We start from the raw sequence: 22,620 nt of genomic DNA, 5'->3' as shown, positions 1-22,620 counted from the left end.
TAGTGGTTAGCGTAACGCTTTACAGCACCAGCGACCTGGGTTCAATTCCGGCTGCTGTCTGTAAAGAGTTTGTATGTTCTCCCCGTGTCTGCGTGGGTTTCCTCCGGGTGCTCCGGTTTCCTCCCACATTCCAAAGATGTACGTATGGGTTAGGAAGTTGTGGGCATGCTATGTTGGCGCCGGAAGCGTGGCGGCACTTGCAGGTTTCCCCCAGAACACTCTACACAAAAGATGTATTTCACAGTGTATTTCGATGTACATGTGGCTAATAAAGATATCTTATTCATAGTTTTTGGCAGCTTTGACAACTGGCTAAGGCAGCAGAAGTCATTCTGTGGATGAAGCTTGTTCTGCCCCTCCACCCCCACATACAAGGCATTGCATCTCACTGAACCTACTGCTGTTCAGGGCCTTGCTATCAACCATTGTAGCTGTAACTGTAACGTACCTGTACACTTTACCTCTATAACTGTAACACTATCCTACATTCTGTTGCTGTTTTACCTCAATGTTCCATCTTAATGAAATGATCTGTATGGATGGGATGCAAAACATAGATTTTTCTCTGTACCTCGGTACATGTGACAGTAATAAACCAATTTACCATTGAGCCAGCTTGGGAGTACAAAATGACTAAAGAGGTACACAGAAGATAAGCTTATGTGTTTTGGTTCCTGATAAGCAAGGTGCAAGTGTGGGTGATTTTCCTTTAATAACAAGTCATGGGGCAAGGTATCCAAAAGACAGCACCATGGCTGGAAGCCCTTCTAAGGTGCTGGCCTGAGACCTCTGAGGCTAAATGCTCTAATTGCCATGTGCACAAGTCCCCCTCACGTGAGGTAAACATGCACCAATTACCATCACCTGACCAAAAACCCAAGTTTGGTTGCAAATGCACAGGTCCGACAACTGAAAACTCGATAAAATAAATACTCAAAATAAATACTCAAAAGGGAAAATTTACAAGAATGCAGGGATAAGCAGCCCAGTCCATCACGCAAACCAACCTCCCCTCCATCGACTGTCTGCACTATCCGCTGCCTCGGGAAAGCAGCCAACATAATCAAGGACCCCTCCCATCTCGGTCATTCTCTCTTCTCCCCTCTCCCGTCTGGCAGAAGATACAAAAGCTTGAGAGTACGAGTGACCAGACTCCGATAGCTTCTAACCCGCTGTTATCAGACTCTTGAACGGATGCCTTATATGCTAAAAGATGTACTCTTGATCTCCTAATCTACCTCGTCATGGCCCTTGCACTTTATTTGTCTACCTGCACTGCACTTTCTCTGCAGCTGCCACACTATATTCTGCATCCTGTTTTCTTCTTACTACCTCAATGTAATCATGTACGGCATGATCTGTCTGGATGGCGCGCAAAACAATACTTTTCACTGTATCTCTGCACATGTGACAATAATCATTATAAACCAATAGAACAGAGAGTTAGTACACCAATTGAATAGGAGTTTGAAAGAGTGACCATAAATTGTCCTTAGTGTATAGATAAGTGGTAGAATCTGGAGATAGTTGAGGGAATATGGGGAGAATAAAATGGGAGTACCTTAGCATTAGTGGAAGTGCGTGTTTGATGGTCAGCGCAGACTTGATGGGCTGAAGGGCCTGTGTGTGTGCTGTATTTCTATGATCCTCCCTGTCTAGTTGGGAGAAGCTGAATGGGCTCGTTCTGTGCTGTAACCCCCCTCCCCCTCTTAAGACTTTGTTTTTGAAATGGCATCCATACACATCGTGGATTGAAGCCCTAATATAATTGATATTTAATCAGAGTAAAACCAGACCAAAAATAATGCAACAGGGCAAGTCCAGGGTTAAAATCAGGATTTATTGTGTTAAATAGTTACAATTTAGTGATAATTCAGACAAGGATATTTAGTCAGGAATACCAAGGGCAGAAATCCACGGCAGCAGTACAGGGTGTGAAAACTACCACCAGCGCCACAAGAAACAGAAGAACATCTACAGTGAACAACTTAACTGGGAGCTACTGACCGACGCAGAGAGGGGTAAGTTTTTGTTGTAAGGGAGGGGGACAAGGGAGGAGGTACGGTCGGTGTTGACTTGCTCCACATTTTTGTTGCAGGAAAATACTGGTTTTTTCCTTGTTAACTTATTAAAACTAGCATTTGTTCTAATGGCTTTACTGATGTAGGCAGCATAACAACCAAGTGAGGCAACAAAAGCTTCCATTGATATAACACCTTTATCATGGGGAGAGCTTCCCATGACCCTTCACAGAAGCATGATCAAACAAAAAGTGACTTACAGACATCTTACAGTGATTCATAAAGACAGTGGATTCTAAGGAGTGTCTTAAGAGGGGTTTAGGGAGGGGAATTCTAGATTTCTGGACTTGGCAACTGATGGTGGATTGGTTAACTTCAGAGACGAGAACAGGGACAGAATTGAGGAACTCAGAGGTCTCAGGAAAGAAGGATGAAACCATGGACATAAAGGAAGAAATTTTAAAATTGGAATGATGCGTAACAGAGAGCCACTGCAGGTAAACAAGCACAGGGGAGATTGATGAAGAGGACCCAGTGCTAGGTAGGACATTGGCACCAGAGTTCTGGCTGAGCTCAGCTTTACAGAGAGTGGAATGAGGACAAGAGGCCAGGAGTATGTTGGAATGGTCAGGTCTAGTAGAAACAAAAACAGTGAGGAAGGTACAGCAAAGGTGAGTTGGAGCAGAAAAAGAGTGAGGCAATGTTGTGGAAGTGAAATAGGAGATCTTAAATATAATGCAGATATTTGATTGGATGCTGAATTCAGAACCCAATATGACACCTAATGTTGTAAACAGACTGGTTCAATTTCAGTCTGTTCCTTGGGAGGTGTCAGAGTTCTAAGACATGGACTAAGTTCAAGGACTTTGGTCTTCCTGTTGTTTTGTTTGGGAAAATCTCTACCCGTGTGGTCCCTGGAGAAAAACAACACAATGAGCAAACATACAGCAGTGATGTGGGGCTCTGGGATCTTTTCAACATGGTCTTTATGTTTCAACTGAAGCCCAATTCTGTTTGGACCAGAGAGATAGGAACAGTCAATGGGAATTGAAAGGCAGTGAAAAGGAAAGACTTGCACCTCTTCCTTTCACATTTAGGAAATTTGAACCAATGGGGTATTTGTAAAGTGTATTCGAAGTGTAGGAAACAGCAACCGATTAGCACACAGCAAGTTCCCAAACACTGCAATGTGATCATGAGCACCCAGTCTGATTTTAGTGATGTTATTGGAGAGAAAGTATTGGGTGAGCTATTGAGGCAAATTCCATCTCTATTCTTCAAAATGGGTACTTTACATCTGCCTGAGGCCCTCAGTCTCTCTTCTGAGATCTGAGGGAAAATCTCGTTCCCGCCATCCATCAGAAGCCAAATCCTGGCCTAGATTGGATCCAATCTGAAGCTTGCAGGACAGGATCCCAGCATGCTGCCAGTGGTCAGGGTTGTCTCTGTGGGTGCTAATGTCCCCACAAGTTTGTTGCAAACAGACACAAAAGCAGAAAGGGGATGGTGATGGCTGTACATTGACCCAGACACTGCCAGTCAAACCCCAGCTCAGACCTTCCCACTGCAAGTACACTCGCAGAACTGACAGGACATAACAAGGCTCGAGAAGGCGTCCCAGACAACTGGGTCATCGTTGCAGACAGTTCCGCCTCCCCTTTTCTCTTGTGCCTGGTCTCGGTTGATATCCCCGATGCAGGTCCACTTGCTACCACCTCCTGGTCGTGTCACGCACCACTTCGAGTGATCCACGTGGGTGGAGAAACTGGTGCCAGTAGGGAATTTAATTCCCTCCACGTTGTACACTGCATAGTCCGCCGTGCAGTTGGAGGGGAGGGCGCGCCGAGAATTCAGCCACGTCTGGGCCAGCAGGTCACTCTGGAGGTCGCCTGCCACCCAGCCAGAATACAAATCTGCAGACATAAGGAACGGGAGGAGGGTTAAGTCACACAGCCCCTGCAGCGTGCTCTGCTGTTCAATCAGATAATGGCTGATCCAATCCTCTGCTTTCCTGCATGGCCCCTGTAACCCTCGATTCCCCTATTGTACAAAAATTCTATTAATCTCGGCCTTGAATGACTTAGCATCCATAGCTCTTGGGGGCACAATTTACACAAGAAAACAAATTCTTCTCCATCGGAAATAAGCAAGCCTTTTTTCCTGAGACACAAGAGACTGCAGATACTGGAGAAACACACAAAGGAGCTGGAAAATCTCAGCGGGTCAGGCAGCGTCTACGGAGGGAGATAGACAGTCTGCCATTTCCTCTGCCTGAGTTCCTCCAGCTCCTTTGTGTGTCTTTCCTGGAACTTTTTATCTTTGTTTCTGAATCACCTGCCAGGGAAAATGTTCTCACAGCATGTACCCTGTCATTCCCTTAGAATCTTCCATGCTACAATAAGATATCCCTCTGTTATCAGATTTCTGTACGGTCCATGAATATTACCTCGTTATTCCTCTTTTGCACTATTTATTTGTTTTTGTAACTTACAGTAATTTTTATGTCTTGCACTGTACTGCTGCTGCAAAACAACAAATTTTACAACATATGTCAGTGACAATAAACCTGATTCTGATTCTGAGATATCCCTCATTCTTCTGGGTAAAGGCCTGATCCGCTTAATAGTTCTTCTTTATTCCAGGAATCAATCTTAAGAGCCTTCTCTAGAAGCTCTACTTACATGGAGCCATAAATAATTCCTTCTCGGTACCGCTTCCAAGAGAAGTAAAGTAAAACTCAGATAATCTGTCTCCCTTTGGACTTGGTGGTGTTGGTGTAGCAGATTTTTTGGACTGTTGGATCTTATTCCTATTAATACCCAAACATGCTTTAATTTCACCTTTTTTTTGCATCTTACACAGGGGTATAAATTTTCCAGTGAACCCAACGAGTCTAAAGGGAGTGGACCCTTGCTCCTGCCGCAAGCCCACCCACGTTCCTCACCACAGGTGTTAAGGACCTCAGTCCCAACTCCAGCTGCACACTTGACCCATAGCCCAGACCCTGGCCCTGGCCCTACTCCAAACCCCTGGCCCTGGTCACACACCCTGCTTGCCTTCTGCACTCCCTGCTCACATTTCAGACCAATGAGTGAGCCAAATGTTGGACCATAAGGATTTCTGATTGATCAGATGTCAGAGTATTGGAGTTTTACTGTATGGCCTTCCTTAAATCTGTACACTTCACTCCAAACACAAGAGACCGCAAATGCTGGAAATCTGGAGAAACACACAAGAGAGCTGGAGGAACTCAATGAGTCAGGCAACATCTATGGAGGGAAACGAACAGTCAAAATTTCGGGTCTCGACCCTTCATCAGGGCTGGGTTTTGACCCGAACACATTACTCTAGGTAGGGTCTTGACAATTCCCTGTAAAATGGTAGTGAAATTTCTCTACTTTTGCACTCCATCCTTCCTGCAATGAAGGTCAACCTCCCACTTGTCGTCCTAATCACACCCTAACATTCTGTGCTCCTTCTTGTATGAAGACATCCCAATCTCTCAGAAAAGTAGTGAGACTAGAAGCCCTATTTATATGGAGGCTATAAATAATTCCAATGGGGAATGCAGGGGAACAATCCTTACCCAGGGTGGGGAACTCACGTCAGAGGGAGAGGTTGGGGAAAATAAAGACCTGCATTTTTATAGAGCCTTTCACCTTCCTTTCAATATGTCCCAAATCCTTCTACAGCCAATGATGAACTTTTGAAATGTAATTGATGTAATCTGGAAAATAACATGGAAGCATTTAAGGTGAAGATATCGAAGTACACAAGAAAAAGGATTTATTTTGATTTGGGTTCAAAGCGTGGGACAAGGCTCATGTAGACTGGCATGGTTAGGTTGAATAGCTGTTTCTATGCTGCAAATTCCATAATTATACGTGAATATAATTTCATTGCCTAATAATAGGTTTATACCAAATGTAAGACCCTAATATGCAAAGGGAGATAGGGGAGAGGAAGCAGAAGTAAAATAGCTGATGTCAAAATATTCACCACATCAGTGAGAGTTTTTTTAAACACTCATTCATGAAACGTGGGCATCATTGACAAGACCAGCATTTATTTCAGAGAGCAGTCAATCACATTGTTGTGGTTCTATAGTCACAGATGCCAGATTTACCTTCCCTAAGAGACATTAGTGAATTCGGTCACTTTTTACAATGGTCTGGTAATTTTGCTATCATCTTTATTGATACTACATCTTTATTCCTGATTTATTTAATTAATTGACAAGAAAATCAACTGGACTAGCCAGTTAAATACTGTGGCTGTAAGATCTGGTCAGAGGCTGGGTAGCCAGGCATTCACCTCCTGACAGCCCAAGCCATTCCTCTATCAGGGCACAAGTCAGGAGCTTGATGGAGTACTCTCCATTTGCCTGGCTGAGTTCTGTTCCAACAACATTCAAAAAGGTTGACTCTATCCAGGACCCCAAACCCCACTCTAAACTACCCCAAACCCCACCCTAAACTTTCATTCCCTCCATCACTGGCACACAGCGACTACACTGTGTATCATCCGCAAAATGTACTGCAGACACTTGCCTAGGCTGCTCCCAAATCCATGGCCCCTACTTCTAAGAAAACTTCAGGCACATGGGAACACCACTCTCAGCAGGTTCCCCGCCATCTATATTACCATTTCTTCCCTGTCGCTGGAACTAAACCCTGGAGCTCCCTCCCTAACCAGCTCTGTACCTTCACCAGAACAATTGAAACAATTCAAGAAAACAGTTCAGTGTCATCTTCATAAGGGCAATTAGGAATGGCCTGTAAATACTGGGATTGCTAGTGACTCCTAGATCCAAAAAAATGAATAAATAATTTTAAAAAAGTCAAATTTTCCAGCTGGTGTGGTGAGATTTGAACTCACCATCCATTAGTCCATTAGAGATTTACCAAGCATTAATCAAGCTATTGGACAAAGACATGGATGGGAAGAGAGCCACAAGTGACAATTGACTGGGTACTCTACCTGCTCCAAAGTTCTTGTATTTAGCAAAGCTGGTGAATTGTTTCCCTGCTGCCGATGAAAGGATGACCTTTCGCTTCCAGGGAGGGGTTTCCTTGTGTTTGCCACTTGCTGCACTCTGGAGGTCCGGTAGATCTTTACCAAAGGAGGGCGGGATTGACTGATCGTAGACATGAGGGTGGTTGTACAACAACTGAGTGCCTAAAGGGAATAATGTTTAGGGGAGTATTTACGTACTTTTCATCGTAGTTCAGTCCTTCAATGAATTGAAAAAACCCTCAGTTCATAAAATAATGGACCATACTGTTTTTCAGATGTGAGGTACTTGCCATACAATTTATAGAGAAAAAAACAATACTTCACTTTATAGAGAAAAAAACAATAGTTCCATTTAAGTGTTTATACTCTGCATAAGCCTTCTGGCACCCTGCTTTATCTCCAGTATAATCTATTCCATTTGTCTTTGTGCATTTTCCAGCAGAATCATAAAGAGATACAGCACGGAAACAGGCCCTTCAGCCCATTGTGTCCATACTGACCATCAACCATCCATTTACACTGATCCTACATCATTCCTATTTTTTATTCCCCCCACATTGTCATCAACTCCCCCCTGAGATTCTACCACTTCAGGGCAATTTACAGCGGCCAATTAACCTACCAACCCACCCGTCTTTGGAATGTGGGAGGAAACTGCAGCACACGGGCACAGAGGGAATGTGCAAACTCCACGCAGACAGCACCTGAGATCGGGAGTGAACCCGGGTCTCTGGCACTGTGAGGCAGCGGCTCTAATAGCTGTACTCTGTGCCACCATCGATAAATCTCCCTCTTTCCTCTCACCTCAACCATACCGTAGGGCAGTTTGTTCTGCATTCTAACATGGGTTAACAGCTTTGGCAAGGAGGTCACCAGTCACCAGTCAACCTCTTTATTGAGTGCCCACAGGCAATTCCAGCAACTGGAGCAACCTGTGCTCACCCAATGCACGTTGATGGGAAGTAAGGCTGAAGTCAGGAGTTGATTCCAATGGTCTACCCAGCTAAGGTAGTCTCAACTGAACCAATGACCACTCTGGGCTGTGCCCATAGCAAATGAGCTGCTGCACTCTATTAAAGAAAGACTTGTGTTTCCAAACCTAATTACATGCCACTTTCAGGACACCCCAATGTGCGTTACGCCCCTTGCATTGTTTCTGAAACATAGTCACATTTGTGATGAAGGAAACCCAGCAGCCAATTTGTGAATAGCAAGCTCCCACAAACAGCAACAAGCCAATAAGATAATTTGTTTTGGTCACGTTAGTTGTGTGATGAGTGATACTGGGGCAATCTTCCTAGCTCTTCATCAAAATAGTGCCACAGGAACTTTTATATCCACCAACAAGACCATTCAAGTTTTACATTTCATCTTACAACAGAGCCTCCAAAAGTGACATCCTCCCTCAATACTGTCCTTCAAATAGTGCAACATTCCCTCAGTACTGTCCAATCAACAGTGAAGCAATCCTTTAATGTTGTCCAGTCAACAGTGTGACACACCCTCAGGACCGCACCATCCAAAGCACAGAACTACCATGGGACTGTCCCTCCAACAGTGCAGCACTGCCTTAATACTGCCCCATCGACAGTGCAGCACTCCTTCAGTCCTGCACCAAAGTCAGACTAGATTTTTATTCCCAAGTCTCTGCAGCAGGATTTGGACTCACAAGCTTCAGGCTCAGAGGCATGTGTGCTCCCCACTGCCGACTCAAGCATAAAAGAAGTACCTTTTGAGAAAGGTGCCTGGTTTAGAGAGTATGCATTATGAGGAGAGACTAAAGGAGCTATGGCTTTACTCTTTGGAGAGAAGGAGGATGAGAGGAGACATGATAGAGGTGTACAAAATTTTAAGAGGAATAGATAGTGTGGACAGCCAGCGCCTCTTTCCCAAGGCACCAATGGTCAATACAAGAGGGCATGGCTTTAAAGTAATGGGTGGGAAGTTCAAGGGAGATATCAGAGGAAGGTTTTTTACCCAGAGAGTGGTTGGAGCATGGAATGCGCTGCCTGGGGGGGTGGTGGAGGCAGGTACATTGGTCAAATTCAAGAGATTGCTAGATAAGCATATGGAGGAATTTAAAATAGAGGGATATGTGGGAGGAAGGGGTTAGATAGTATTAGGTGAGGTTTAAAGGTCGGCACAACATTGTGGGCCGAAGGGCCTGTATTGTGCTGTACTGTTCTATGTTCTATGTTATAAAGCAACTTACCAATTTCCTGGAATTGAGAATATGGGTATGTGACGCAGAGGAAGGATTGACCATTATGCAATCCGCTGTGTGGCCATATGTAGCCTTCTCCAGTTCTCTGTGGAAAGTGTGGAGTACTGTGAACTAACCAGAAGCCTTGTTTCTGATCCAAAAGTACAACTCCTGGGTTTAGGAAGAAAATGGACAAGGATCAATAAACGTTTCCTTGTTAATATTTTCTAACCAACATTGTAAAGAAATATCTAGATTGAGATTTTCAATCTCTTACAGAAAGCAACAGTCACACATTACAATTCTGGATTCAAAGGAATAATGAGGATCCTATCGGGAATAAAACAACATCTTGCATTTATAAACCTCTTTTAATGTTGCAAAATGCCCTACACAGGGCACAGGACTGTCGGGAGGGGTGAACACAGTGGGGCAGCTGGTAGTGCTGCTGCCTCACAGCTCGGGCAACCCAAAGTCAATCCTGATCTCCGGTCTGTCTGTGTGGAGTTTGCATGTTCTCTTTGTGACCTCATGGGTTTTTTCTGGATGCTCTGGTTTCCCCCCACTTCCCAAGGATGTGCTGTTGGTGGGTTCATTGGCTACTGTAAATTACCCCTTGTGTGTGGATGGATGGGCAGTTGATGGGAATGTGAGATGAGTAGACATAAGTGTAGGGATGGGACTGATGGGAATACTTTGAGAGTTAACATGGATTCATTGGCCCTTTGTCAGAAGGAAATATGAAATTGTTGCGGGACACACAAAGAAACATTGGGACAGTTAGCTAAGATACACAATTCTGGTCTCTTGCTTATCCCCAAATTTAATCAAACTGCCAATAGTAGCCACACCTTCAACTGGCTTGTTTCTAGGCTTTCAAATTCCCTCCCTAAACCTCTTTATCTATTTGTCCTTTAAGGAGGTCAAATAGATAAGGAGGTTTAGGGAGTGAATTCTAAAGCTTAGAAACAAAGCAGTTGTAGGTGTAGCTATCATTGGCAGATTGATTCCAATAACTCTTCTAAGAAAGCTTATGATGATTTGTTTGAATCTCCTTTTGGGGTTAGGAGACTATTTTTGTCGATAATTCTCTTGTGAAACACCTTTGAACATTTTAAACATGGCACATGGCACTAAATAAATTTGTTATTGTTGAATAAGGGGCAGGTTTAAAGGAACATCTGAAAGAAGAAGAGAATTAAATGCCTAGAGACCTGAAGAAGAAAAGAAATGAGGGCTCTAATAGACAAGGACTGGAAGAATGCAGAGTTCTTTGCTCATCACCTGAGGTAGAGACAGCAAAGGTTGTGGTGGTACAGGGGTCTGAACACAAAAATGAGCGCTTTAAACCTGAGTCCAGATCAGACCGGGTACAACGTGGGTTACTTAGCTCATGATTCTGTGTGAATGAGGAGGTAGGCAGTAGAACTTCAGATGGGTTGAAGGTAAGGCTAGGTGTGCATTGGAATGGTCAGCTTTAGAGGTTCTAAAAGCATGAACATGCATTTCAGCAGACGTTAAGCTGATGGAAGCAATGTTACAGAGGTGCAATCAGATGTCTTTACAGGGAAAGGAACTGTCGATGATGCAGGTTTTCAACCCGAAAGGTCAACAATTCCTTTCCTCCCACAGATGCTGCTCGACCCGCTGAGTTCCTCCGGCAGATGGTTTGTTGCTCCAGATTCCAGCATCTGCAGTCTCTTGTGGCTCCACATGTCTTTAGAGATGGAGAGGGCATCGGTTTCAGAGGTTCAGTTCAGGAACACATAGGATGTCATGGACCACTCTTGACCTCACAATCTACCTCGTTATGGCCTTGCACCTTACTGTCTGCCTACACTGCACTTTCTCTGTAACTAACATTTTATTCTGCATTCTGTTACTGGTGTTCCCTTGTACTACCTCAATGTACTGCTGTGCTGAAATGATCTGTATGGATGACATGCAAGACAAAGCACCAGACCTTGGTACATATGACAATAATAAACCAATTTATCAATTTACCAATTTTACCCCAGACCAGACCTGCCATAATTGGCTGGTTAAATGCCGTACCACAAAATGAAGTCACACAAAGGTGTTTGTATTGATGTAGCATTTTTCATGACCTCAGTCGATTCCAATTATGCCCAGTGAAACAATAGTTACCCAGCCCACTTTAAACAAGATTGCTGGAACCTTGCTTGGGAAGAGATGTAGGTTTGGAACAAGTGAGGGAACCTCATACCGGTCTTTGCTCATCACCTTTTGTGTGGCCTCCGTAAGAACTAGAGTCGACACTGCTCTGGTCATTGTAGAGCACATAGGCCACCTCATCACTCTGCAAAAGCAAGACAGAGGAATTAAAATGGGAATGCCTCCAGCAGCTGCTCTTAATTCCACTCTTAGCTCCAGACTAAAACACAGACTGAATGCCGGAAACACTCAGCAGGTCAGGCAGCATCTGTCGACAGTGAAGCAGGGTTAATTTTAGATCAATGATCTCTCATCCATCTCCATAGATGCAGTCTGACTCACGAGTATTTCCAGTATGTTCTGTTTTTTTTACATTTCCAGCCCCTGTTTTTTTTTTGGCTGTCTTTAACTCCAACCATCTGTCATTCGTCCCCCCTAGAAAGTCAGCGTTTGCCTCCTTTCATCAACCCAATTCAAGTGTATTTTGCCCAAGGCCAAGTGTAATCCCTGCTCTCTGCAGTTGCAATCAAGAACAGTGTTTCCTTGGGAGGTAAATGGGAGGTGAGTATCGAAGGCATTTATTACACATCCCTATCTACTCCTGAGCTGAACAGCTGGCTGGGCCTTTACAGAATATAGTGAAAGGTCAACTTGCTTCTGTGGATCTGGAGTTACATATAGACCAGGATCTACATATGGACCATGGATCTGGAGTTTGCTGCCATCAGGCAGGAGGTACAGGAGGCTAAAGACCTACACCTCAGGGCTCACCAACAGCTTCTTCCCCACTGCCCTCAGGTTCCTGAAACGACCTGAAAAACCCTAACACTTCCTCGGACTGTATTTCTCTCCTCTCTATCTCAACTTTCACGATTGTCATTATGTGTATTTTGTTTATTTTGTCCTGTAAATTATGTATAATTTATGGTAATTTAAGTTGATGTTAATTCAAGTTTGGCATGTCTGTAATGCACTGTGCTGCTGCTGCAAAAAAGCTAATTTTCTTGGCAGTTATACCCTGGGGATGTTTGCCTATGACAAGAAACTTAAATTTGAGCTTGAACTTGAACTAGAACATTAGTCTGTCCCTGAAGGACATTAGTAAGTCACATTTTTTTATATAGTAATGAAAATCTGATTGTTTCCTGGTCTTTTAATAATGTGACCAGTTTTTTTTTGTTCCGTATTTAATTACTTGAATTTAGACTCCCCAACTGTTATGGTGGGATTGAAACTCATGTCTATGGATGAAAGGTCCAGATCTTGTGTGATTGGCTCTCATCACTTACCAAGATAGACAGCGTTCATCTGTCCAATCAGACGACTGTCAAAGTTAATTCACAGAGTTCTCATTAACTGGATGAGTTTATATGATATAATTGAAGTGTTTAAAATGATTAATGTATCTGACAGGTAGATAGAGACCAACCACAATATCCACTTAATATGGGTGATTTTTTTTCCCATTTAATATGGGAATGGTACAGCACAGATGGAGCTAATTTTGTCCATTTTGCTCTTTGAAAGATTTCTCTAATTAGAATCTAATTCCCCTGCATTTTCCAATGGCCCTGCAAATTTTCTTTTTAAGAGAGGTATGAACAAGGAATTTGGCTGTGATGATAAGGGGAGAGGGGATAGTTGGTTAAAAGAAATATGGAAGGAACTTAGATAATTTCTGGGCTAGCCATTCACTCGATGTGTCTGGGATAATGAAATACGCTTTAAAATAGTCATTGAAGCATTTCAGAATATAATTATACATCTGTTAATTAAGTACTCTGCACTCCCAAGTGGACATAGAGCACGATCCCATGGAATTATTTTAAGGAAGGGCAGGGGAGCTTTACGTCAACCGTCACCACTAATCCAGATTAGATATTTGATTATCCCACTGCCACTTGTGAGAGTTTGCTGTGTGTAAATTGGCTTTTATCTTTCCTTCATCAGAAGTGATAATTTTTTGAGAAGTAGCTCATTGGCAGTAAAATACTGTGGGATCATTAAAGTCCTTATAGGAATGCAAGTTCTTGCATTTTTTTCTCTGAATGCTGTGAGGAGGACACAATATCCACCCTGTTGGTCAACTTCCTCCAGGGTCTTGTTACGGTGGTGACCAGTGTGAGATTATTCCCTTTTCATCCATTCTATAAATCACCACCCCCCTCCGTTCAGTTCAACCACAGAGACAACCACTTCAGTTACCCGAGGTCTTGCATAGAGTTGCTGCAAAGTTGATCCCACAGCTCCACGAGTGTCATTTATTGGGTATTTCCCTGTTCTCCAACCAGGAGTCCCGTGGTCCATGTACATGTACTGTAAGCCAGAGCCATCAACATCTTTAGGCAACTTGTAAAGGATAAACCTGAAGTTAGAGATGGGGAGGGGGAAGACAAGCCAAGAAATGAACAGTAAAGGTCATTAATGTGAAAAAGGAATGTTCCATTATAACCCGATATTGATAGGTTCTGTCCTCTTAAATAAATGTCAATGTGTCTGAAACCTCCCTTGACATTGTTTTATTATGTCAGTGTAAGCTGCTGTTCTGAGTTCACAGTGACATAGCTTGTCTCACATCTCTGGTGACTTGGGTTTGACCTTGATCTCGGGTGTTGTCTGTGTGGAATTTGCACGTTCTCCCTGTGACTGTGTGGGTTTCCCCTGGGTGCTCCGGTTTCCTCCCACATCTCAAAGACGTGCAGGTTGCTGGGTTAATTGCCCCTAGTGTGTAGGTGAGTGGTAGAGTCTGAGGGGAGCAGGTGGGTAATAGAATTAAGATAATATATCTTTATTAGTCACATGTACATTGAAACACACAGTGAAATGTATCTTTTGTGTAGTGTTCTGGGGGCAGCCCGCAAGTGTCGCCACGCTTCCGGCGCCAACATAGCACGCCCACAACTTCCTAACCCGTACGTCTTTGAAATGTGGGAGGAAACCGGAGCACCCGGAGGAAACCCACGCAGACACGGGGAGAACATACAAACTCCTTACAGACAGTAGCCGGAATTGAACCCGTGTCGCTGGCGCTGTAATACCGTAATGCTAACTGCTACACTACCGTTCCTCTCCCACAATTGATGAGAATGTGAGGAGGAAAGGTCACAGGGAAAATTAGTGGGAGAATGGGAGTGTTTTGTGAGCTGGCATAGACTCATTGGGCTGAATGGCCTCCTATGTTGAATAAAAATATGAAAGTATACTAATGCAAAAACAGCTCATACTGTTCTTTGACCACTAGAAAGGATTTGTGTCCTGATCAATAAAATAAGATTCTTCTGGTGGATTAGGGGTTAAATGGCCATGGGGCTGTACGTAATAGTGAGATGGATCAAATGCCCAAGCCACTTTGAGAATTAGGTAGCTCATGAAGTCTTCACGGATCACGAGTATCAGACATCTAGCAAGCACCAAGGAAGAAAACAGGAAGATAGGATTCATATCTCCTTTTTGTTTTTGACTTACTTTCATTATGACTGTTTGTGGATTTAAGCTTGCTCAAAAACCAGTTGTGTTCTTTTATGATGCCTGTGCAATTGTTCTAAGGTAGAATCTCACTGTTATCTCACAAACTGTATTAATGTGGGGAGGAGGAGGGGGTGAAGGTGGTGTGAGGGAGGGGTGCGGATGGTGGAACAATGCAGGAGCTGTAGGATTGAGCCAAATGATAAAAGGCCTCAGTCTATCGTTTACCTCGTTCCACCCCGGTGTTCACTTGGGCTCCAGGAGAACTCCAAAAATCGGGCACTCTTGGGACTTACAAAGATGCTGCCAGAACTTGAGGCCCTGAGTCATAGGACAGGCTAGGACTTTATTCCTTGGAGCGTAGAAGATTGAGGGGTGACCCTATAGAGGTGTATAAAATCATGACGGCATAGATAGGGTGAAGACACAAAGCCTTTTTCCCAGGGAAGGGGAACTATAAACTAGAGGGCATAGATTTAAGGTATAAAAGGGACCTGAGGGGCAACTTCTTCATGCAGAGGGTGGTGTGTATAAGGAACAAGTTGAGGCAGGTACAATAACAACATTCGAAAGACATTTGGATAATTGCATGGATAGGAGGGGTTTAGAGGGATATGGGCAAAATGGGACTAGCTTGGTGGGCACTGTGGTTGTCATGGACAAATTGGGCCAAGGAGCCTGCTTACACGCTGTATTACTCTATGACTCTATTACTTTGGTGGGGCTGGACTCACAGATTTTCCAGACAACTGGATATTAAGATAAGATATCTTTAGTAGTCACATGTACATTGAAACACACAGTGAAATGCATCTTTTGCGTAGAGTGTTCTGTTGGCAGCCCACAAGTGTTGCCACGCTTCCGCCACCAACATAGCATGCCCACTACTTTCTAACCTGAACGTCTCTGGAATGTGGGAGGAAACCGGAGCACCCGGAGGAAAGCCATGCAGGCACGGGGAGGATATACAAACTCCTTACAGATAGCAGCCAGAATTGAACCTGGGTCGCTGGCGCTGTAATAGTGTTACACTAACCACTACACTACCGTGCCTGCCCTACACCTAATAATACTCCAAAGCACTCTTAATTCACAGTGGTACATTAAATTTTCCAGTGAAGTAGTTTAAAGGGCCCCAGTGAATTTAAAAGAAACTCAGGAAACTGGGCCCTGGTGCGCTTAAAGGTAGCATGGGAAATGGAACCAGGTGAGCCCAGATGCCAAACCATTGAGATATCCGAACAAGAGGACAGCGGATTATTGGAATTTTACAGTAATCACAGAAGAGATTCACAAGGATGTTACTGGGGCTGGTGCGCTTAAGCAAAAAGAAGAGACTGATTAGGCTGAGACTTCTTTCCCCGGAGCATGGAGGCCGAAGGATGACTTACAGAGGTTTATAAAATCATGAGAGGCACAGATAAGGTGAATGGGTCCAGAGTGGGGGAGTCTTAAATTAGAGGACAGGTGTTTAAGATGAGAGGGGAGAGAGGTTCAGAGAAGCAGAACCCTGCAGTAACCTGGGGAGAACATGTATATTCCCAGGGACAGAGGGACAGTAGAGTGCTGTAATTAGTCAAGCTGCTGCCTCACCTGGATTCAGTTGCCCCTAATGTGTCAATGAATAACAGATTCTGGGAGGAAATTGATGGGAATGTGTTGAGAATAAAGTGGGTTAATATAGGATTTGTGTAATAATGGGTACTTGATGGTCAGCATGGACCGGATGGACCGAAGGGTCCGTTTCCATGTTGTATCACTTTATGGCTCTACAGCAACTGCACATGTCCACGGTTCCATTCACCCACCTGTTAGCCAGGGGATTCAGGGTCCAGAGTGAGCATCTAGACTGGAGCCAATCATGATCTAGAGGAAGGACAGGACAGCTCTCAGGACTGAATGACTTCTTTGTTATAGAGTCATACAGCACGGAAACTGGCCCTTTGGCCCAACTGGTCCATGCCAACTGAGATTCCCATCTAAGCTGGTCCCATTTGCCCGTGTTTGGCCCACATCCCCGTATCCTACCCGTGTACCTATCCAAGTGGCTTTTAAATGTTGTTAATGTACCCGTCTCAAACCACTTCCTTTGGCAGCTCGCTCCATATATGGACCACCCTCTGGGTGAAAAAGTTGCCCCTTAGGTTCCTATTAAATCTTTCCCCTCTCACCTTAAACCTATGCTTTCTAGTTCTTGATTTCCCAACCCTGGGAAAAAGACTGTGTGCATTCACCCTATCTATGCCCCTCATGATTTTATAGACCTCTATGAGATCACCCCTCATTCGCCTACACTCCAATGAATAAAGTCCCAGCATGCTCAACCTCTCGCTGTAACTTGTCCTGGCAACATCCTCGTAAATCTCCTCCGCACTCTTTCCAGCTTAATGGCATCTTTCCTACAGTGACCAAAACTGAATACAATATTCCAAATGCAGCCTCACCAATGTCCTGTACAACTGCAACATAACATCCCAACTTCTACACTCAAAGCCCTGACTGATGAAGGCCAACATGCCAAAAGCCTTCTTCACCACACTGTCTACCTGTGACACCACTTTCAGGGACTTGTACTCCTAGGTCCCTCTGTTCTACAACACCTCCTGGGGCCCTACTATTCACTCTGAAAGTCCTGCCCTGATTTGTCTTTCCAAAATGCAACACCTCACACTTACATCCATTAAAATCCATTGGTCATTCCTCAGCCCACTTACCCAGCTGATCAAGATCCTGCCGTAATTCTTGATAACCACCTTCACTGTTCCTATATCACTTTTAATAAAGACAGCCCTGTCTTTAAGTTGAACAACCTCCTGGTTTGGAAGGTGAATGACCCAACTTACCAATCAACTGGCTGCCCATTGTCATCATGGCAGGAAATGTCAGAGGTCACCGATGACACCAAACAGGCAGCGATCAGAGAAGCCAACCTGTGCCAATGGCTGGACATGGCCATCTGAAAAACAGTGAAAATCGACATTTAAAGCATTTTGCTGCAGCCAGAAATTCCATTCTTATCCTTGTTTTCCAATCCATTCACTGTGTCTCCCCACATTTTCTCTGTAGTTTCCTCCAGCTCTGATCTCCTCCAATTCTGAATTCATAATCTCTCTCTCTCCTCCTCTAGGATACATGTTAAAACATACATTTTTGAGCAAGAATTTTTGTTGCTTTGCTTCAATAGAGTAAAATTCCGATAATCTGACACTCCTGGGACTTTGGTGATACTGGACTAGCAGATATTGTTGATTTTTTTGGATATTACTACTACTAACACCCCAAAACACATTTAATTCACTTTTTCTCATGTGATACATAGCAGCATCATAAATTTTCCAATATATAGGTGAGTTTAAAGGAACAGTGGAAGTGGGGTCCGAGTGAGTTAAAGGGTTGAATTCCTGGGCATTAACATATCAGATGATCTGTCCTGGGCCCAGCACATAGATGCAATCACAAGGAAGGTGCGCCAGTGTCTTTATTTTCTTAGAAGGTTAAAGAGGTTCAGCTTGTCACCTAACACTGTCACAAACTTCTTCAGATGAACTGTTGAAGGTATCCTGACTGGTTGCATTGTGGTCTGGTACGGCAATTCGAACGTGCAGGAACGTAAGAAGTTGCAGAGAGTAGTGGACTCAGTCCAATACATCATGGGCACATCCCTCCCCACCATCGGTAGAATCTACATGAGGTGCTGCCTCAAGAAGGCAACATCCATCATCAAAGATGCCCACCATCTGGGCCATGCCATCTTCTTGCAGCTACCACTGGGCAAGGGGTATAGAAGTCTGAAGTCCACCAGATTCAGGAACAGCTACTTCCCTTCAACCGTTTGGTTCTTGAACCAACCTGCACAACCCTAATCACTACCTCAGTATAGGAACACTATGACCACTTTGACCACTTTGCATTACAATGGACCTTGTTTTTTTTATAATTTTTTTTGTTCTAATTGTGTTCTTTCTTGTAGAATTTTGTATAATTTATGTTTAATTTGTATTTTTCTTGTGAATGTGTGTCTGATGCTTTGTGCCTGTGATGCTGCTGCAAGTAAGTTTTTCATTACACCTGTGCACACATGGACTTGTGCATATGAAATAAACTCAACTTTGACTTTGGGTGCACTGGGGTGTGGGAACAGGGACCATTGGGTTTTAAAGGTTGTGGGAACAGAGCCTTGGAAGCATTGGAAAAGGAGCCCCAGTGAGATTCCTGGCTAAAATCATTGCTGAGTAAGTTCGAAACATAAATGTTGGCACGTGTGCACAAACTTCAGTCATGCTGGTGTTCAGCAACAAAATCCAGACCAGTGATTGTCACGATCACGTTTCCTGCCACATTACCACAGTGACCTCACTTCAATGGTACTTCACGGGTTGCAAAGCACTTTGGCAAGTCCTTAAAGTTGCTATATAAATGCAAGTCTTTTCTGCATCCCAGAACCACAACTTTTAAAACCAAACCTTGTACCCTGTGGTCTCCTGTGTCTTAGCTGGGCCCCCTTTTGTATTTAATCATTGATAGGATGTGGGAGTGGCTGTAGGTCCAGCACTTATTACCTGTTGCTGTTTTAACCTAGAATGAAGGGGCTTTATGGGGCCACTTCAGAGGGCAGTCAAGAGCATTCAGATTGCAGGTCTGGAGTTCCATAAAGGCCAGACTGGGGAAGGACAGCAGACTCCTCCTTCCTTTTCCGGATGGATTTTTGTGACAATCCAGAATTTTCATGACCAGCATTCCCAAAACTAGATATAAATCATGAAAATGCGTGTGGTAGTGCTGTGTTTATGTTGCTTAAGTTGGACAGGCCATAACATCGGCACAGCTGTCTCCAGAAAATCCCAAAGAATGCTCTGTTCTGAGGTCTGCCACAGACAGAGGGCAGGACGTAAGGATCGGCTCAAAGCCTCCTTGAAGGTGGAGCACTTGGGGTGTTATTGAGAACCATGCACTGGAAGCACACAGAAACCCTGTGCAAATGGTAGAGGGAGCGTGTCGCCATGCAAACTACCCACCCACTACCCTGTCAGTCACCTCCCTGCCCCATCGGTGGAAGAGTCTGTGGGTCCCACATTGGTCTCATCAGTCACCTCAGAACCCAAAAAGCTGGGAGTGGAAGCATGTCATGTTTGATCCCGAGGACACACAAGAGACTGCAGATGCTGGAAGACCCACTGAGTTCCTCTCTGCTGATGCAGGGTTTCGACTATTCCTTTCCCCCACCATCCCCACAGATGCTGCTCGACCTGCTCAGTTCCTCCAGCAGGTTGTTTGTTGCTCTTGATCCTGAGGGACGGCTCAGGAAGAAGAGAAGAGTTGGCTCCTGAACCAGTACTCCAGAGGTTGAGACTGCTGTTCCAAGGAATTTGAGCTCTTTTTGTCGGCCAGTTTTAATTTAAAGAAATGATCATTTAGAGCTGCAGTCATGAGGTTTGTCTGCAGTGTTGTTGGAATGTCCACAAATGTCCTTCAAACAAAGAAACCAACAACCTATAAGACAGGCAGGTAGGATCAAATGGGAACCAAGTCTGAAGCAAACAACAAGAAAGACTTACTTTTCTCTTGCATTGTTCAGCTTGTATTCAGATCATTCCAAACGCTTCACAGCCACTTTTTGAAGCATTTATAGTCATAGAGCAATACAACACAGAAACAGGCCCTTCGGCCCAAATCATCCATGCCGACCAAGATGCCCATCTAAGCTAGTCCCACTTGCCCGCGTTTGGCCCAGATCTTTCTAAACCTTTCCTATCCATGTACCTGTCCAAGTGTCTTTTAAGTAGGAAACATGGCAAGCAGTATGTGCACGGCAAGGTCCCGCAATTAGCAATGCGATAATAGTCTATTTTTCAATGCTGCTCAATGGATAAATATTGGTCTCAGGACACTGGGGAAAATTCCCTTGTCCTTTAAAATAGTTTTTTGCATTCACTTGAGAGAGCAGATGGGACCTTGGTTTAACCTTGAAAGGGCTGTTTCTACGCTGTACAATTCTATGGCTCTATCTCATCTGACAGACAACTCCTCCAACAATGCTACACTCTCTGTGTGCGACACCAGAGCATTGGCCTAGAGTTCTGTGCTGAGGGTGTGTGGGAGCTGAGCACGGCAGGTGAAAGATCTTAATTGTGAAAGAGAGTGAGAAGACAAGGCTGAATAGTTGAGGAGGGAATACTCACAAGAAAGTAGTCTCTGGAGAGTGTCCAGATAGTCATGGAGGCATAGAGTCAGAGAATGATGCAGCATGAAAACAGGCCCTTCAGCCCATTGAGAGTGTGCTGACCATTAAGCACCGAATTCCTCTAATCCTACTCTGATCCCATTTCCATCAGCTCTTCCCGGACTCTACCACCCACCTACACTGGGGGTAATTTACAGCAACCAATTAAACTTCCAACCTGCACGACTTTGGGATGTGGGAGGAAACTGGAGCACCCGGAAGGAAACCCACTTGGCCACAGGGAGAAGGTGCAAACTCCACACAGACAGATCCCTGAGGTCAGGATTGAACCCTGGTTTCCGGGGCTGTGAGGCAGCAGCTGTACTAGTTGGACAGGCAGCATCTACGGAGGGAAGTAAACAGTTGATGTTTCAGGTCGACACCCTTCATCAGGCAGGCTTCTGCCCTCTTCCTTTCCAGTCCTGATGAAGGGTCTGACTGATAGATGCTACCAGACCCGCCGAGTTCCTCCAGCATTTTGTGTGTGTCGCTCCAGATTCCAGCATCTGTAGAATCTCTTGTGTCTCAGTTCTACCAGTTGGCTGCATTACTGTGTTGTCGTTGTGGTGTCTTATATCATGACTGTTCAGCTGGAGACTAAAGTGAAAGGAAACTGAAACACCGAAATAGAAATGGAACTATGTGAAGAATACAATGTTAACAGGTTGATGGGATTCACCCTCACTCTTCCTCATCCCTTTTCAGCTCAGTTTCACATTGGTTTCAGTGTCAGCACCCACCTCTACCACTCCCCCCCCCCCCACCACCTTTCTGGATGAGGAAACCTATCTGTCGCCTCAGCAGCTCTCTCTTTTGTTTTATCAAAATAAACTTTATTCATAATAAGAAACAAACTATATACAAATATAAAACAGTGCAAGCCTTTACATTCTTGTACACATCATTCATTAGTGTTACCTCTTTATATAAAAAACACAGCACCGATGCCACACGTGCCTAAATATTTGCAATATTTAGGGGCTTTCTCCCCTGACCCCGCCCCTCCCTCTCCAGTGGCAGAAGAACCTTAAACTGTTGTCCTCAGCAGCTCTCTCAGCCTTCCCCTCACACCCTTGTCACTCAGTCCAGTGAGTCACAAGCCAGAGGCCATGATTTATATTTGTCCGGCAGAGTCCATTTCAAAACTTGGGCGCGGGGAAGGGGGTGAGAGTAAAATCAGCATTGACCAAGTCAATAACACTTCATCAAGTACACTCTGCACATTAAACTGATCCTTTCTATTTAACTCATTCTCTTGGCTCTGATAAATAACCCTACAGATCCACAGAAGCAACATTTATCCTCTCTGCACTCTTAACAAACTTCAAAACTAAAGCTTACCTTTCCCTTCCGATCCGCACACAGTCGCTCTTCAAAGGAAGTGTGTGACTAGACAAACGAAACTGATTGGAAAGAAACAACTCTGAAGTGGAAAGGTTTGCTGTGTGAACACAACAGGCCAGGGCTAATAGAGGTTTCACTTCCCGCTTCTGAACACTACTAGATGTCAGTAATGCTCT

General features: G+C 44.3%; 1 protein-coding gene across 1 annotated transcript; it reads right to left on the bottom strand.

The window, feature by feature from the left end:
- Nucleotides 1–1,820: 1,820 nt before the first annotated feature.
- On the bottom strand, nucleotides 1,821–22,620 carry dnase2 (deoxyribonuclease II, lysosomal). The gene is made up of 7 exons (XM_052042115.1): nucleotides 22,442–22,620; nucleotides 17,724–17,836; nucleotides 13,621–13,780; nucleotides 11,485–11,560; nucleotides 9,250–9,411; nucleotides 7,002–7,199; nucleotides 1,821–3,934 (listed from the first exon to the last, which is right to left on the bottom strand). Exons 2-7 carry the CDS (start codon nucleotides 17,834–17,836, stop codon nucleotides 3,573–3,575), a joined length of 1,071 nt encoding a protein of 356 aa, XP_051898075.1. The 5' UTR covers nucleotides 22,442–22,620; the 3' UTR covers nucleotides 1,821–3,572.

This window comes from Pristis pectinata, chromosome 31 (assembly GCF_009764475.1).
Source record: "Pristis pectinata isolate sPriPec2 chromosome 31, sPriPec2.1.pri, whole genome shotgun sequence".
NCBI lineage: Eukaryota > Metazoa > Chordata > Chondrichthyes > Rhinopristiformes > Pristidae > Pristis > Pristis pectinata.
This window is presented reverse-complemented; position numbering and strand designations above follow the sequence as displayed.

Coding starts and splice junctions, on each gene's coding strand:
- dnase2 (XM_052042115.1), bottom strand. CDS start 17,836: ATGGCCATGTCCAGCCATTGGCACAGGTTGGCTTCTCTGATCGCTGCC. Junction 13,781..17,723: donor AATGGGCAGCCAGTTGATTG/GTAAGTTGGGTC, acceptor CTCTAACTTCAG/GTTTATCCTTTACAAGTTGC. Junction 9,412..11,484: donor TTACGGAGGCCACACAAAAG/GTGATGAGCAAA, acceptor TCCTAAACCCAG/GAGTTGTACTTTTGGATCAG.